At 37.3% G+C, this 17,073-nt stretch overlaps 1 protein-coding gene across 3 annotated transcripts in view; it reads right to left on the reverse strand.

Annotated features, from left to right (window-relative positions):
* LRIG2 (leucine rich repeats and immunoglobulin like domains 2) overlaps window positions 1–17,073 on the reverse strand; it is a 62,052-nt gene that overhangs the window by 11,384 nt on the left and 33,595 nt on the right. For all 3 annotated transcript variants that reach the window (XM_047083245.1, XM_047083247.1, XM_047083246.1), the window contains 7 exons: window positions 16,823–16,966; window positions 14,427–14,507; window positions 13,231–13,302; window positions 13,025–13,093; window positions 8,371–8,534; window positions 2,832–3,152; window positions 1,010–1,291 (listed from right to left, as the gene is read on the reverse strand). In XM_047083245.1, the coding sequence (XP_046939201.1) occupies window positions 1,010–1,291; window positions 2,832–3,152; window positions 8,371–8,534; window positions 13,025–13,093; window positions 13,231–13,302; window positions 14,427–14,507; window positions 16,823–16,966 (1,133 nt within the window). The remainder of the gene's footprint in view (window positions 1–1,009; window positions 1,292–2,831; window positions 3,153–8,370; window positions 8,535–13,024; window positions 13,094–13,230; window positions 13,303–14,426; window positions 14,508–16,822; window positions 16,967–17,073) is intronic.

Here is a 17,073-nt window from a genome sequence, read left to right on the forward strand (position 1 = left end):
CGTCTGAGCCACCCAGGTGCCCCAAAAGAAAAAGATCTTTAAATCTAGCGGGAAAATGAGTGAGTATAGTACAGCCACATGGTATTCTTTCAAGACTTAATGACAGAGTAACCCTTTTGACACAATATTTAAGAGGAAAGAAGTAGGTATACATAACTACGTGAAAATGTATAAAAAAAAAAAAAAAAAAAAAAAGGTCCAGAACACGCCAAAATCTTTAACAGTGTTTTGGTGACTTTCCCTTTTTCTAATCTTCTGTATATTCTAAATTTTTAAAACAACAAACTTATTTTTCTGATTATGCGAGTAAATAGCACAAAGCAACAAACTTAAAAAAACCTAACATCTAGGGGAATAGAGAACTAGAAAGCAGACTCTGCCTGTGATTTGAGTCCCATGAAGAAAAGTATTCTCATAAGGAAAAAAAAAAACAGGCTTGTCAAGGGAACTGTTTAGGGAAAAGACACTTTCCCAGAACACAGGAAGAAGAGGGACACAATGGAAGGAAAACAGGACATCTAACCAAAAGACAGGTCATTTTTGATGCATTTAATTAAAAAAAAAAAAAAATGAACTAAGGGATGCACTGTATGTTAGCTAACTTGACATTATATTAAAAAATAATAAAATATGGGAAAAACAATTACATTGCCCTGAGTTCCCTATGAAGCAGTATAAAACAACTGCCAACTCACTGCTGAACAGGTAAAAAAACATATATATGAAGTAGAAACCTTCCAGAGGGACAGGATAAAGGGATCCGAATTTTCAATTCATGCGATGAAGATCTCTAATTCTGCCTTCATTACTTTCGCAGATTTCAGTTATCTGATCCACAGATATCCTAGGCTGACATAACCCCATGTGTATTGGCAAAATACAGTGACAGAGATACAAGGATCACAATTAAAATCTGAAACTTAGACTTTTTTTTCACCATGAAGATCAGAGCAGGCCCCCTATAAAAAGGTTCCAAGCAAAGCAGGGACCCACAGGGCAGCACACATACCCAATACTGTGAGTGAGGCATTTGCTGAGAGGCCTCCTGCTCTGTTTTGTGCCATGCAGCTATAGATTCCCATGTCTTCTATTTTCACGTTGGCAATGAAGAAGACGTCATCTTCGGGCATGACATGCATGCGCCTTTCTCGAGCCGCAGGAAAGTCAGTACCACCATCTTTCTGCCAGGAAATCTGAGGTGCAGGGTGCCCCTCTGCAGCACACTCTAATCTGGCCATGGCACCAGTGCGAATGGTTAGATCCATTGGAGTTTTCAGGAAAGATGGCATCTCTGTTCCAAGAAAAGATTACCGAAAAAAGTGGGTGGGTGGGGAAATACACATACACATATTTACATACACACATAAATGAGACAATCTGTTAGGCACAATACCAACTGTTGTAAATACTCTATTTCTTTGAGAAGACATGCTCTCTGGATGAACAGTAAATACAAGTTCAGAGGGCATCTCTTCTCCCAAAACCTCAGAATACTTGGAGTACAGTGATGACTAAATTCTTCCAGAATGCATGCCACATCCACCTGATGTCTCTGATGGGGACAAGGAAGGCAGAAGGCCACAAACCTTTCTGGGCTCCATATTTTAGAACTCACTATTTGCTATGCTTACTTAAGATACTAAATGGTGTTTTCCAAACTAACATCTACAAAGCTGGCATGGCAAATGCATGATAAGAAAAAATTTATGCTTTCAAAAATCTCATAAAACAACACAGAAGTAACACACAAATACATCCTGGGGCACCTCAGGTGGTTAAGTGTTCAACTTTGGCTCAGGTCATGATCTCACAGTTTGTGAGTTCGAGCCTCACGTCAAGCTCTGTGCTAACAGCTCAGAGCCTGGAACCTGCTTCAGATGGATTCTGTGTCTCCCTCTCTCTCTGCACCTCCCTGGCTCGCATTCTGTCTCTTTCTCTCAAAAACAAACTTCAAAAAAAATTTTTTTTTAAATCTTTAGAAAAAAAAAAAAGAGAAAGACACAAATACATCTTTTGGTTGTACAAAACCCAAAATATTTTTTTTTTTTTTTAAATTTTTTTTTTTCAACGTTTATTTATTTTTGGGACAGAGAGAGACAGAGCATGAACGGGGGAGGGGCAGAGAGAGAGGGAGACACAGAATCGGAAACAGGCTCCAGGCTCCGAGCCATCAGCCCAGAGCCTGACGCGGGGCTCGAACTCACGGACCGCGAGATCGTGACCTGGCTGAAGTCGGACGCTTAACCGACTGCGCCACCCAGGCGCCCCAAAACCCAAAATATTTTAATTATTCAATCTGATAGGGGATAGATTAAACTATTTTGGAGAAGTTTTATTTTCTTTAATTAATTAATTTATTTATTTTTAAAACCACAGTGAAAAAGAGCATTAATTTAAAAAATGATTCTGTGTGACTACACTCAGACAATGATAATGATACTGTACCTAGAAATGCCCTAAATACTCCCAATTATTAGAAAGCCCTGTGAACAGTGTCAGGAATAAATTTCATAGTTTTCAGAGCCAAATTATGGTTCTAGAAAGAACAGAGAATTTCTAAAGAATTTTTTCAAAAGCATAAATAACAATAAATGTAGCCTATTTCCTGGGGCCATGGAATTGCCCCTTATCCTCCACCAAAGAGCAGTTAGGGACAGTAAGTAGGCAAAATGGTAATCCAGTCTATATATTATCACAACCCTAAAGACAAAACAGTAAAATGCCCCCTTAAATGTCAGGTTTAGCCTCATTTTCTTGGTTAGGTGGTTCAAAAATTGAACATGAAAAACACTTCTATAACTATAAAACTATCAGGGAGCAGAATTCCTTACCATTCACAGTCAGTTTGGCTTTAAGAGAATAATTAGAACCAAAGTGGTTAGTAACAATGCACTGATATTTTCCTTCATCTGTGAAATTCACGTTGAAAAGATGTAGGACACTCGTATACTCCAGAGCTTCTCCAGCTTGCTGCTGGTAACGAACAAAATTCTCAACATCGACATCATACAAGATTTCACTGTCTTTGCGCCACACAGTAGACGTGGGCGAATCGCTGCTGCTCACGGCGGTGCATGTCAGAGTCGCGTTCGTGCCTCTTAGAGCAACTGTAGTTTCAGGATGCATTCTTATCTGTGGCTTGAGAAAATCATCTAAGAGAAAAAAAATGGGGCAGGAGCCAAGTCAGTTACTTATTTTTGCTTCCACAGCTTTTGAAACAAATAATGTAAAATTGTGCATTGTTTACAAAATGGCATATTAAGACAGAGACTACAGAACTAGCATCCAATTCTTTGGTTTAAGGATGAGGAAAATGAGGCCCAGAGATGATCAAACAACTTATTCAGAGACATGTGCTGAACTGGAACCCAGGTTTTCAGACTTTAGGGCTTAGCACCATTTTCTACTATCCCTTACAGTCACGTATGCTTAGAATGTCCTTCCTTAAGTATTACCAGTTACAGGGAAAAAAGAAAAACCCAGATTCAAATTTCAAGACAAGTTCTAATCCTATTAGCTCTTGTGTATACACAGAGCTTACATATGAAAATATGTATATAACAACACTCATTCTTTTCTGTGCCAATATAGAAAATAGGGATTATGATTCTATTTTATGGGGAGTAACAAACATAATATACTTTGTATGTGGGTAACTCTCACCTAAAATAGTGAGAAATATCAAACATGTTAAATGTCCAACTGAAGACAGGCTTAGAACTGGCTAATATACTATGATTCATAAATAATATGTCATTAATATGTAAAAAAAAAAATAAGCATTTTGTGGGCCTGAACTTCCAAGTGTCCTCAGTATCTTTAAGGAGATTATAAAAACAGATCTGGCCATACATGGGTATCTAAATGATCAGATACTAGAGACATGCAACACAAACACACTGATCTAAAAGTTCTGCTGCCAAGGCTAAGAACCAGTTATTCCACTTTAAACGAAATGTAAGTGTAAAGGAAAAATGTCCAAGCTTGAGAAAAGAACAATGTAGATATATACTTGAAATTATGAGTGTCAGAATCATGACAACTTTTCCATGACTGTCCACCATTCCCCTCCCAAAAATTCCAATACCTTAGTCTTTTTTTTTTTTTTATATGAAATTTATTGACAAATTGGTTTCCATACAACACCCAGTGCTCATCCCAAAAGGTCCAACACCTTAGTCTTAAGAAACTGTATGAAAAACAGAAACAACATGAACCTGGTATATTCATCCATTGCTGGTGACAACATAAACAAGTGCTATCTTTCTGTAAAATACCTGGTAGCACTTTTTAAGATCTACTTTAAAAAAAATCATTACTTTTTTGTTTCAGGAATCTTACTACTGGAAATTTATTTTAAGGTTAACAACTCCCTAAAAGTGAAAGGCCTACATTCATAAAGATGCTATTATACTGACATTAAAAATGATCACTGAAGAACACACAGAGGAAAAAAACTACTTATGAAATACTAAGTCAAAGAACACAAAATTTAACCTACGATTAACAACAAGATAAAAATTTCAGAGAAGAACACAGAGAAATGGAAATAGATATGCTAGTGAGAAAGCATTCTGGTTTAATTTCTTTTTTTTTACTTTTGTTATTAAGACAGTGTGTACTATGCATCTTTTCTGACCACAACGCTATGAAATTAGAAATCAACCACAAGAAAAAATCTGGAAAGAGCACAATACATGGGGGTTAAATAACATGCCATTAAAACAACGAATGGGGGGCACCTGGGTGGCTCAGTCCGTTGAGCATCCAACTCCAGATTTCAGCTCAGGTCATGATCCCAGGGTCATGGGATTGAGCCCCGTGTCAGGCTCCACACTGAGCATGGAGCCTGCTTAGGAATCAATCTCTCTCTCTCTCTCTCTCTCTCTCTCAATCTCTCTCCCTCTCCCTCTCCCCCTGTCCCCTACTTGTGCTTTCTCTCTCTAAAATTAAAAGAAACAAAGACAAAACAAAACAAAAACAATGAATGTGTCAGGTCACGTGGCTGGCTCAGTTGTAGAGCATGCAACTCTTGTCCTCAGGGTCGTTAAGTTTTAGCCCCACCCTGGGTGTAGAGATTACTTAAAAATAAAATCTTTATGCAAATGAATGAATGAATGAATGAGTTAACGAAGAAATAAAAAATTACATGAAAACGAATGAAAATGAAAACATAAGCGTCCAAAATCTTTGGGATGCAGCAAAAGTGGTTCTAAGAGGGAAGTTTATAGCAATACAAGCCTACCTCAAGAAGCAAGAAAAATTTCAAATAAACAACCTAACCTTACATCTAAAGGAACTAGAAAAAGAAGAAAACCAAAACCTAGCAAAAGGAAGGAAACAGTGCCAATTAGAGCAGAAATAAATGACATACAAACTAAAAAAACAATAGAACAGATCAATGAAACCAGGAGCTGGTTCTTTGAAAACCAATAAATTGATAAACCTCTAGGCAAGACTCATTAAAAAAAAGAAGACCCAAATAAACAAAATTACTAATTAAATAGAAATAACAATCAACACCACAGAAATACAAATAACTATAAAAGAATATTATGAAAATCCGTATGCCAACAAATTAGACAACTTAGAAGAAATAGATAAATTTCCAGAAATATATAATCTACCAAAACCAAAGCAGGAAGAAATACAAAATTTGTACAGACTAATTATCAGCAATGAAATTGAATCAATAATCAAAAACCTCCCCCAAAACAAAAGTGCAAGACTAGACAGCCTCACAGATGAATTGCAGCAAACATTTAAAGAGGGGTTAATACCTATCTTTCTCAAACTATTCCAAAAAATACAAGAGGAAGGAAAACTTCCAAATTCATTCTACAAGGCCAGTATCACCCTGATACCAAGTAAAGACACTATAAAAAAAGAGAACTACAGACCACGATCTCTCATGAATATAGACGTAGAAATCCTCAACAAAATATTAGCAAACCAAATCCAAGAATATATTTTAAAAAATCATATACCACAACCAAGAGGGCTTTATTCCTGGGATGCAAGCATGGTTTAATATTCACAAAACAATCAATGTGATGCATCACATCAATAAGAGAAAGGAAAGCAATCATATGATCATTTCAATAGATGCAGAAAAACCATTTGACAAAGTACAACATCCATTCATGATAAAAACCCTCTGTAAAGTAGGTTTAGAGGGAATATATCTCAACATAATAAAAACCTTATATGAAAAACCCCACTCAGCATCATAGTCAATGGTGAAAAACTGGAAGCTTTTCCCCCAAGGTCAGGAACAAGACACGGACGTCCACTCTCACCACTTTTATTCAACAGACTACTGGAAGTCCTAGCCACAGTAATCAGACAATATAGAGAAGTAAAAGGCATCCAAATTGGTAAGGAAGAAGTAAAACTTTCACTATTTGCGGATTACATGATACTACATATAGAAAACCCTAAGGACTCAACCAAAAAACTACTAGAACTGATAAATGAATTCAGTAAGTTTGCAGGATACAAAACCAATGTACAGATATCTGTTCCATTCCTATACGCTAATAATGAAGCAGCAGAAAGTGAAATTAAGAAAACAATCTCATTTACTACTGTACCAAAAATAATAAAACATCTAGGAATAAACTTAACCAAAGAGGTGAAAGACCCGTACTTTGAAAAGTGTAAAACACTGGTGAAAGATATTCAAAGAAATGGAAAGACATTCCATGCTCATGTGTTAGAAAAATATTGTTAAAGTATCTATACTACCCAAAGCAATCTACACATTTAATGCAATCCCTATGAAAATACCAAGAGCACTTTACACAGAACTAGAACAAACAATCCTGAAATCTGAATGGGACTGCAAAAGACCTCAAGTAGCCAAAGCAATCTTAACAAAGAGAAACAAAACTGGAGTACCACACTGCAGAGTTCAAGTTATATTACAAAGTGGTAGTAATTACTATGGTACTGACATAAAAACAGACCTATAAATCAATGGAATAGAACAGAAAACCTAGAAACAACCCCACAACTATATGGTCAATTAATCTTTGACAAAGGAGGAATGAATACACCATGGGAAACAGTCTCTTCAACCAATGGTGTTGGAAAAACTGGACAGCTACATACAAAAGAATGAAATTGAAAATCGAATCACTTTCTGATACCATACACAAACAAAAACTCAAAATGGATTAAAGACCTAAAATGTGAGACCCGAAACCATAAAAATCCTTGAATAGAGCACAGGGAGTAATCTCTTTGACACTGGCCACAGCAACATTTTTTCTAGCTATGTCTCCTGAGGCAAGGGAAACAAAAGCAAAAATAAACTATTGGGACTACATCAAAATAAAAAATTTTTGCAGAGCAAAGGAAACCATCAACAAAACTAAAAGGCAACCTACTGAATGGGAGAAGATATTTGCAAATGACATATCTGACAAAGGGTTAATATCCAAAATATATGAAGAATTGATACAAGGGCATACTCCCAAAACAAATAATCCAATTAAAAAATGGGCAGAAGACATGAAAAGACATTTCTCCAAAGACACACAGATGGCCAACAGACACATGAAAAGATGCTCAACAGCAGTCATCATCAGGTAAATGCAAACCAAAACCACAATGAGATATCACCCCTACACATGTCAGAATGGTCAAAATCAAAAACACAAGACATAACAAATGTTGGCGAGGATGTGGAAATTGCACTGTTACACTGTTGAGGAAGTGCAAACTGGTGCAGCCATTGTGGAAGAAGACAGTATGGAAGTTCCTCAAAATATTAAAAACAGAACTACTCTACGATCCAGAAACCACACTACTAGGTATCTACCCAAAGAATACAAAAACACGAACTGAAAGGGATACATGCACCCCTATGTTTACTGCAGCATTATTTACCACAGCCAAATTATGGAAGTAGCACAAGTGTCCATTTATAATGAATGAATAAAGAAGATGTGATACATATACACAATGGGATATTATTCAACCATGAAAAACAATGAAATCTTGCCATCTGCAATGACATGGATGGAGCTAGAGAGTATAATGCTAAGTGAAATAAGTCAGTCAGAGAAAGACGATTACCATATGATTTCACTCATATGTGGAATTTAGGAAACACAACAAGCGAGCAAAGTTTAAAAAATAAAAGAGAGAGAGAGAGAGAGAGAGAAACCAAGAAACAGATTCTTAGCTATAGAGAACAAACTGATGGTTACCAGAGGTGGGGGGAGAGGTAGGGGAGATAGGGGAAATAGGGGATGGGGATTAAAGAGTATACCTATCATGATGAAAATATAACAATAATAAAATAAAATAATAAAAAAGACAGTAGATGTATAGTATACAAAATTTTAAAACAAAAATACAAACCGCAGACAAAATCTTTCAGATCCACATTCAGGATGCTCTGCCCTGCTAGCCATTCAGGGTGTGCACAGCTTACATTCACAGAATGTTGGAAGTTATTATCAACCAGCCACTGAAGCAACCACTTCAAATGACAGTCACAGAGTAAGCTGCTTGTGTTCAGAATCCTGCGGAAACAAAGAGGAAAACAAATACTCTTTACTTTTCATTCTCAGTTTCTTGACTACTGAGAGCTTACTGCGCACCTATGCACTTTTCTCACCAAAAAAATGTTTAACCTGAATTGAACCACAAGAAAAACTCAAACTGTCAGCCTCGATTCCTCAAATATGTTGGTGTCATGAAAGACATTAAGAAAAAGGTAAAACAAGGGTAAAGGACCTATGTTAGATTAAAGGAGACTAACAAGTCATTACAACCAAATATGGTACATGATTCTTGACTGGAAAAACTATCTATAAGAACACTTTTTGACATTGGGGAAATCTGAGTATGGACTGCAGGTCAATTAATATTACTTTATCAATGTTAATTTCACCGACTAACAGTGCTGTGGCTATACATAGGAAAACATCCTTGTTCTTGGGAAATACATACTGAGATATTTAGGGGTAAATTACGGTATCTGCAACTTACTATCAAATGGCTAAGTAAAACAACAGTGTGTGTGAAGAGGAGAGAGAGACAAAGATAGAAAGAGATGGAGAGGGAGAGAGGGAAGGGAGCAGGGAAAGAGAGAAACAGATCACAAATTTAGCAAAAAGTTAACAAGTGGTAAAAAGGGAATATGGTTGTTAACTGTACCTTCTTTTCAATTTTTGAGGTTTAAACTTTTTCCCAGAAAAGTTTGGAGAAAAGTTTACCATATACACTGGAGTACAGAGCATGTCTGTTGTGGAGAGGACAGAACTCTTTTCAAATTATTTCATCAAGACTGAAAACACTTCACCCTGTGACAATGTGTACTGCAACTCAAACTAAGAGGCAGTGAAATTTTGTTTGTTGTCTGTATATAATAGGCCTATAAAACACATCTGAAAAAATCAGATAGCTTTTCTCTTACTGACCCATGAATGTCCCATCCACTTGGCAGCAGTGAGAGCAAATGATTTTGAGAACACTGTAACTTGCTTTGGGTGCATCACCAAGATCCTCATCTAGTTTTAAAGTATCTAAGATTTGATTCCAAAGAAGTTTCAAACAGTCTTCAATGGTATCTCAAAAGGCATATTTAACTAAGGGTAATTTTACTTAGTCAGGCCAAAAGTTACCTTTCAAATGTAATAGGATTCTTAGGTTATATTCATTCACTGACACAGAAATACTTGAGTCTACTATATGTGAGGCACTGTTCTGCGCTGTGGGGATATAGGTCTCACAGAACTTACATTATTCATTAGCGCCAAGCAATAAACAAATAAAGGAAGGTACAGTGTCAGAAAGTAAGTGCCAGCAAGAAAAACAAAGCTAAGGCAAAGATACAGACACGGTAGCTACTGGTTTAGATAAAGTTGTCAGGGTAAGATTCTTTGAAGAGAGGGCATTTGGGCAAAGACCTAAAAGGAGCGAGACCGCAAATCACACGAAGACCTGAGGTTAAGAGTGTCGGAGATACAGGAAATTGTGTGCAAAGGCTTTGGGGCAGACATGCCTAGGGTGCTCAAGGCAAAGCAAGGAGGACACTGAGCCTAGAGCACAGTGAGGGAGGGGACAGCGACAGGAAGAAGGTCAGAGAGCAGGGCAAGGAGGACCAAGCCATGCAAGTGCTTTGCAAACTGAGAAAAGAACTTAAGGTGTTTTCTCCCTATATGTGATGGGAAGCCAATGGAAGGTTAAGAATAGAGAAGTCACATGGTCTGATCTATGCTTTCTTAGGTATAAGCTGGGCTCATGACACCTGGACTCAATCCTAATTCTGCTACTTACCTTAGGCAAAATACTTAATGTCTCCAAAATCTCAATTTCTATTTCTGGAAAATGGGTTTGAGAATGGCTACCTCAAAAAAAAATTTAAATATAGCATTTAGCATAGTGCCTGGACACAGATACCACTGAATTCACATTACTTCCCTTTACTTCTGTTTCTTTTGCATCTTTCCCCCCTCACACACTAACCAACCTGCCCCCAAGTACCTAACAGAGTACCCTGTTAAAACCTCTCAAAAAGATACACACCAAAATATTAATAGTGGTTGTCTTCAAGTAGTGGGCATCTGGGGACTTGGCTCTCCTTGGTTTAACTGTACTTTCTAATGTTTCTACCATGACTACAGAAGTTTAATGCAAAATATTTTTAATTTACATACAACTCTCCCATCTCCACCTAATATTTATGCAAAGCACTGAAGGATACCAAGAAGCATACAGATATATTTTAATAAATGTTGATGTAACAGTATTGTAAATATGACTTAGATTTAAATCAACCAAAAGCAACCAAAATGTCTCAGTAAAAAAGGTACATTAGAGTCTCCTCCACTAGCATTTTGTTCAAACCAATTCTCAAACTACCAAATGACTAAAGAATGAAACTACACTATTTGCTCTCGCCTACTGTCTAAATTACATTTTACACTGAGTTCTCATGACAAGAGTTAAAACTTCATTGGTGGCCCTCAGATTCTCAAGGGCAAAAAAAAAAGGTAATACTAATATATGCACTAGGTTGTACCCTTAAAAATTAAGCCTAGGAGAAATATCTCAAATATCTCAACAGACTCCACCCCTCAAAAAAAAGAGCTACCTGAAAGTCTGGCAGAAAATAACTAATGATTATTTCCATAACATTTTTATTTTTATTATTAATATTATTCAACTTTTACTGTGTGCCATGCCAGGCTCTGTACTGAGCATCTTCTCAAAACCCTCCAAAGTTTCCTGAGACATTTAGAGGAAAAAAAAATCCAAACTTCTCATAACTCATTGAGCCCTACTTGGTCTGGTTCCTGCTTAACTCTCTGACCTCATCTCCTAAGCACTCTTCCTCTCGCTCTCTTCCAACCACACTAGTGTCTCTGCTGTTCTTCAAGCATAAGAAACAAGATTCTACCTCAGGGCCCTTGTACTTGCTGTTCTCTGTGCAGAATGCTCTTCAACTAGTATTCAATGCTTTGCCACTCACTAACTCAAATTCTGTTATCTTCAAAAAGGCCTTCCATCACTACTGTATCTAAATAACAATCCCAGGGGCACCTGGGTGGCTCAGTTGGTTGAGCGTCTGACCTCGGCTAGACGTGGTTCATAATCTTGTGGTTCATAAATTTGAGCCCCACATTGGGCTTGCTGCTGTCAGCACAGAGACCATTTTGGATTCTGTCTCCAGTTCTCTCTGCCCATCCCCCGCTTGTACTCTCTCTCAAAAATAAACAAACATTTAAAAAAAATAAAAACTAAAATAGCAATCCCCATCACTCTCCATACCTCTGACCCGCCTTTATTTTCCTTCAGAACTCTTATTACTTGATGAGAGATATTATGTATCTACTGATTTATTCTTTGACTTCCTTACCAGAATTTATCGTACTATGCTATGAGAACAGAGACTTCGTCTTGTTCACCACTGTGTTTTTACCACCTAAAACAGTACCTTACATAGCAGATGACAATAACATATTTCTTGAATGAACAAATTACCTCATTTTATCCTCACATAACTCTAAGAGAGGTACAACGCCCATTCTCAAAAGGGAAATTGAGTTTTAGGCTAAATGTTCCCAATGTCCCATAGCTGTAAAGAATGGGGCAGAATTTGAAACCTAGGCAGTTTGAACTCACACACTTCCAGTGCATCTCAAACTACCTGTGATGAAGAACCACTTTTTAAAATTTCCAATCTGTTGTAGATTAATACTTCTATAAAATTCAACAAAAGTATCACAGTAATGTCAAACTGCTCTAAAAGCTTCTGAATGCTTCCTATGAACTTCTAGCCTTATCTCATCATGTACCAGTTTGGGACCACAGTCCTTCCTCTGAGTAGCTTTCAGGCAAGGCAAGATAAATTGCTTTAGTCTACTGATTCTTAACACTGGCTGAGTATTCAAATCACCAAAGGTTAAAATGAATACCAATGCCCAACTAACCGCCCCTCCCCCTGGGAAAACCCTAAACATAATTTTTTTAAAAACCATGAATGAAAAAGGGTATAAAGTGTGTTTTTCCACTACAACTATTTAACAGTGTTTGACCATTTTAGTAGCTTGAACACCCATATCAGAAACATCCCCTCTGACCATTATACTGAAAGTGCTAGATTATATGCAACAAATTACCTAATACCTGAACTGTGATCCACCCTAAGGGGACTGGGAACACATTTTTCCAATAATCCAAAAATAAATGGGAGGTCAGGGGGGATAAGGAACAGGAAGATATACAACAAGCACAAGGAGCAGTGCTAAGGTCTCTTCAACTATAAGCATTAGCAGCACAGGCAAAACAGAAGGTCTTGGTGGCACAAACTCTGGGCTTTTCAATCTTGGGTTATTTAAAAATTATATCCAGCCACTACAGTAACTGAATATTAACACTTTCTCTTTTTTTTTTTTCCTGCCTGAATCGTGTGCTTTTGGAAACATATAGGTCACATTCATCATGTTTAGAAACAAGCATGGATAATGATCTAATGATTGGTGACAAAAAGACTGAAGTTACGTACAGTTCTTTCAAGCGAGTCTGAGAGAAAGCATTTTCTTGGATAGACATTATAGCATTGTTGTTCAAATCTCTGAAATGAAGAGAAATGAAACATTACCGGTCACATTTCTACAATTAAGTTATATAAACACTTTAAATGGTCATGAGAACCTCTGCTAATAGCAAAGATTATTTATATACGGAGCAAAATAGATGCAAAATACTTACAGATGCTCAAGGGATTCAAGACCAATGAATGCTTTCTTTGTAATTGACTTAATTTGATTTCCTTGTAAGATCCTGAAATACAAACAGACCTTTCTAATAAAGCCTCCACTAAGCAAAATTTAATTCATTAAAGCAAACATTTACCTATAAAAAGTGAAAATAAGTTTAACATACATTTTTAAGAAAGTTGTGAACCTTTATTACCAACCAATGCAAAACACAGAATGAAGGCTTCTATTAATAGGTTGGAGCTCAACAAGGTGCCTGTGAACAGCCATCTGGACCACTGATGGGCTGCTAGTTTTCATATAATAAACTGGATTATAGTCCCAGTTTCTCCCTTCTTAGCAAAAGATCAGGTCAAAGAAATTCAGACAAGTGTAAAGCCTTGGAGAAATTCTCAGGAGAGAAGATCTAAAATCTTACTTGAGAGAATTCCTCTCTCACTAGATAAATTACCCATAAATCTCTTACGATTAAGAATATAGGGGTGCCTGGGTGGCTCAGTTGGTTAAGCATCCGACTTGTGCTCAGGTCATGATCTTACGGTTCATGAGTTCAAGCCCCACATCAGGCTCACGGCTGTCAGTGCAGAGCCTACTTCAGATCCTCTGTCTCCCCCCTCTCTGCCTCTTCCTCCTCTCTCTCTCTCCCTCTCTCAAAAATAAATAAATATTTAAAAAAATAAAAGAGGAAGAAGAAGAATACTGGTTCAACTCTGGAAGAGCAATTCTAGTTCCATGAATAACTTCTCTTTGAGTGCCCATAAGAAAGCTCTTTCAGTAGAAAGTGTCCCACCAAGGAGCACCTGGGTGTCCGACTCTTGATTTTGGCCCAGGTCAAGATCTCACAGTTCATGGGTTTGAGCCCTGCACTGGGCTCTGCGCTGACAGTGTGGGAGCCTGCCTGGGATCCTCTCTCCTCTCTCTCTCTCTGCCCCCTCCTCCAGCTCATGCATGCACATGCATGCTCTCGCTAAAATAAATAAACTTAAAAAAAAAGTGTCTTGCCACTAAATAAATAAATAAAATTTAAAACCACTGATAAACAAAAAACTTGATAAACAGTTTCTTCCTTTAGTGGATGAGTCAAGAGGCTGACTTTCCAGACACAGCAAAAAGACAATCCAATCACATATACAACTGCTTCTTAAAAACACACCTTTGTAAACATACATAAATAGTATAAATACATACAATTTAGTGAGACTTGTGAGTCCTGCAAACGCTTCACTAGCATCTTCTATGGCCCATGAAATTTCATTGTTTCTTAAGTTTCTACAAAAATGTTAGGGAAAGACAGATTAGGTTAGTTAACATGACCATTATAGCACCGGGCATCATCCTGGCATGGCGATGCTAATTTTCATCCTTATTTTAACAGTTATTTACGACAAACACTTGACTACGGTTTTTAAAGAATGTCTGCAATAAGCAAGCAAGAACTGATTCTCATAAGCAAAGAATTAAGCTGGCCTTGATAAATAAATTAAGCAACCTGGTAAGAGTATTAATCTTCCCAGCTAACAGCCCCTGATTGTGTTAGCATATTTAAAATTATAGTCAGGGTCCTGCAAAAAGCAGGATTTCAAGACGCAGGGGATATGCCTTACAAATGTGATTTTAGACTAATGGGATTTCTGGGTGACCCAATCCTTCCCGCGGGCCCTTAAACCTAAAATGGCTGACAAAGAATTATGTCAGTGGAGAGCTTCATAGCTTGACAGCAATTAAACATGCCCCCTGGGAAGTGACACTGATACACCCATGCGCTAGAGTGATCACTGTTATTTTTAAAAGGAAAAGTATGGATCTTTTAAAATCCACTGTTGCGTCCTCAGAGGAAATGCAATTGTACTACACAATGCCCTGCTGGAAGAAGTACCAGTTATAGATAATCGCTTTTGCTTCCTTAAGTCATCTCATAATAAACACAAAGCTCTTTTCTTAATGAGACATTTAAAGTTGTGTGAGTAACAGGAGATAGGAGATCATGCTTCCTATTTAGCTATATCTTTACTTGAAGTGAAAGCTAACGGGTTCATTTTATTTTACTAAGCGATAAACACTGAAACAACTGACGACTCAACTCTTCAAGACTTTCCTCCATAGCACAGCATAAATACAACTCACTGGCCAAAATGAGTAAGTACTCCGGCAGGAGTATTGATCTAAAGCCAAAATTTCTCAGATCTTATTCTAATTCTGCCTTAACCGTCTCTGTGGCATTAGACAATTATTTACTTCTGCGATTATTTTCCTCAACTTTAATATTAAAAGTAATAATCTGTGGTACTGAAAGAACCTGACTGCCAGTCTTTGAAATGCCAAAAGGCTGCAGCTGCATCTAAGTTCCTGGGTTTAAGCTGGTCTAGGTTCACCTCTAATAATGTAGAAAAAAGAACAACAACAAAACATCACTTTTAACTTTCCAGGGCCAAATCTGAAGGAAAAAATACCTCATTAAGCTAAAAAAAAAAAAAAAATTCCAATAAACTTGTGCAGGTATATACACACCTTCACAAAACTATCATGCTAACTTTCTCGCTGATGGCTAGGTCTCCAATTTGGGAGCCTGCCTCTTTTCTGAGATCATTTATCAACCCTGAATATGATGACCAAAAAGTCCCCTATTCAGGAACTTTACAATCTACAAATTCTACTAATTAGCCTTTTTCTCTTATTCTGCTCTGTTTGAAATCACTGTATTTCGTTAAAATACCTCTTCTTTCAATTACATTTCATGACAGTAAAACACCCAACTTACAGAAACCCAGAATTTTAGAGTGGAAATTGCCTATAGCAACCATTTACTCCTATGCCCCTCCTGCACTGGAGGAAGACAAAAAGAAAATGACACTCACAGAAGGTTAAGTGATTTTGTTTTTCAGGCAGTATGGTAAAAAGCCAGTGTCAAACAGACCTGGCTCATTGACAAGCTGTATGACTTTCCCCTGAACGCACCTGATTCTGTCTGGTCTCTGAAACTAAGCAGGGTCAGGCCTGCTTAGTACTTGGATGAAAGACCACTTGGGAATACAAGTTGTATAACTTTAAGCAAATCATTTTAACCTCTCTGAACCTCAGCCTCCTAATATGGAAAAGAGCAATAATATCCTGTTATTCTGAAAGCACCTAGCACACATGAGCTCATTGATAAATTTAAGGTTTTTTGTCCAAAGTCATGCAGGAAATTAGCAGCACTGAACAGGGCTCCTGCCACAGCTGTTCCCACTACACAGCCTGCATCCTTCTGAACGAGTAGCAGTTTTGAAAGTAGTTCAAGGTCGGAGGAACAAGAAAATGTGCATTCTTGACTAACAACCATGTTTTGTTCCATGGTAACTGAAACAAGAGATGCTCCGTTGTTCGGTTGATTAAATTCTAAATTAAAGTACAAACTGAACTGGCTAGAGACAAGTAAGATTTATGTGTGAGGACAGAGACAAATAAGACTGTCTTGCCCCTAAGTCTAAGATAGAAGAACTGCAAAATGTTAACATAAACATAAATGTGCAGCTTATGATTAGTTATTTTAATTTGCTTTACTGTTTTATAAAAATTAGCAAAAAAGAAAAGACAGATGTACTTACAGTGTCTGAAGATTGGAAAGAAACCTAAATACACCATCAGCAATGTGAGTGACTCTGTTGTCCCCTAAATTCAGTTTCTCCAGTAAGCTCAGACCCACAAAGGCAGATTCATCCAGGCGGGTCAACTGGTTATAGGACAAATCACTAAAAACCGGAAACATGGAAGGTAAGGAATTCATTGTATTTTAATTCAATTTTCCTATTCTCATTCTATTTACATGATAAATTTAGAGCTTTCAACAAACTTCTAA

Source organism: Lynx rufus, unplaced genomic scaffold (genome assembly GCF_022079265.1).
Source record: "Lynx rufus isolate CCGP_SWC_20201006 ecotype Redwood Valley unplaced genomic scaffold, mLynRuf1.p SCAF_2, whole genome shotgun sequence".
Taxonomy (NCBI): domain Eukaryota; kingdom Metazoa; phylum Chordata; class Mammalia; order Carnivora; family Felidae; genus Lynx; species Lynx rufus.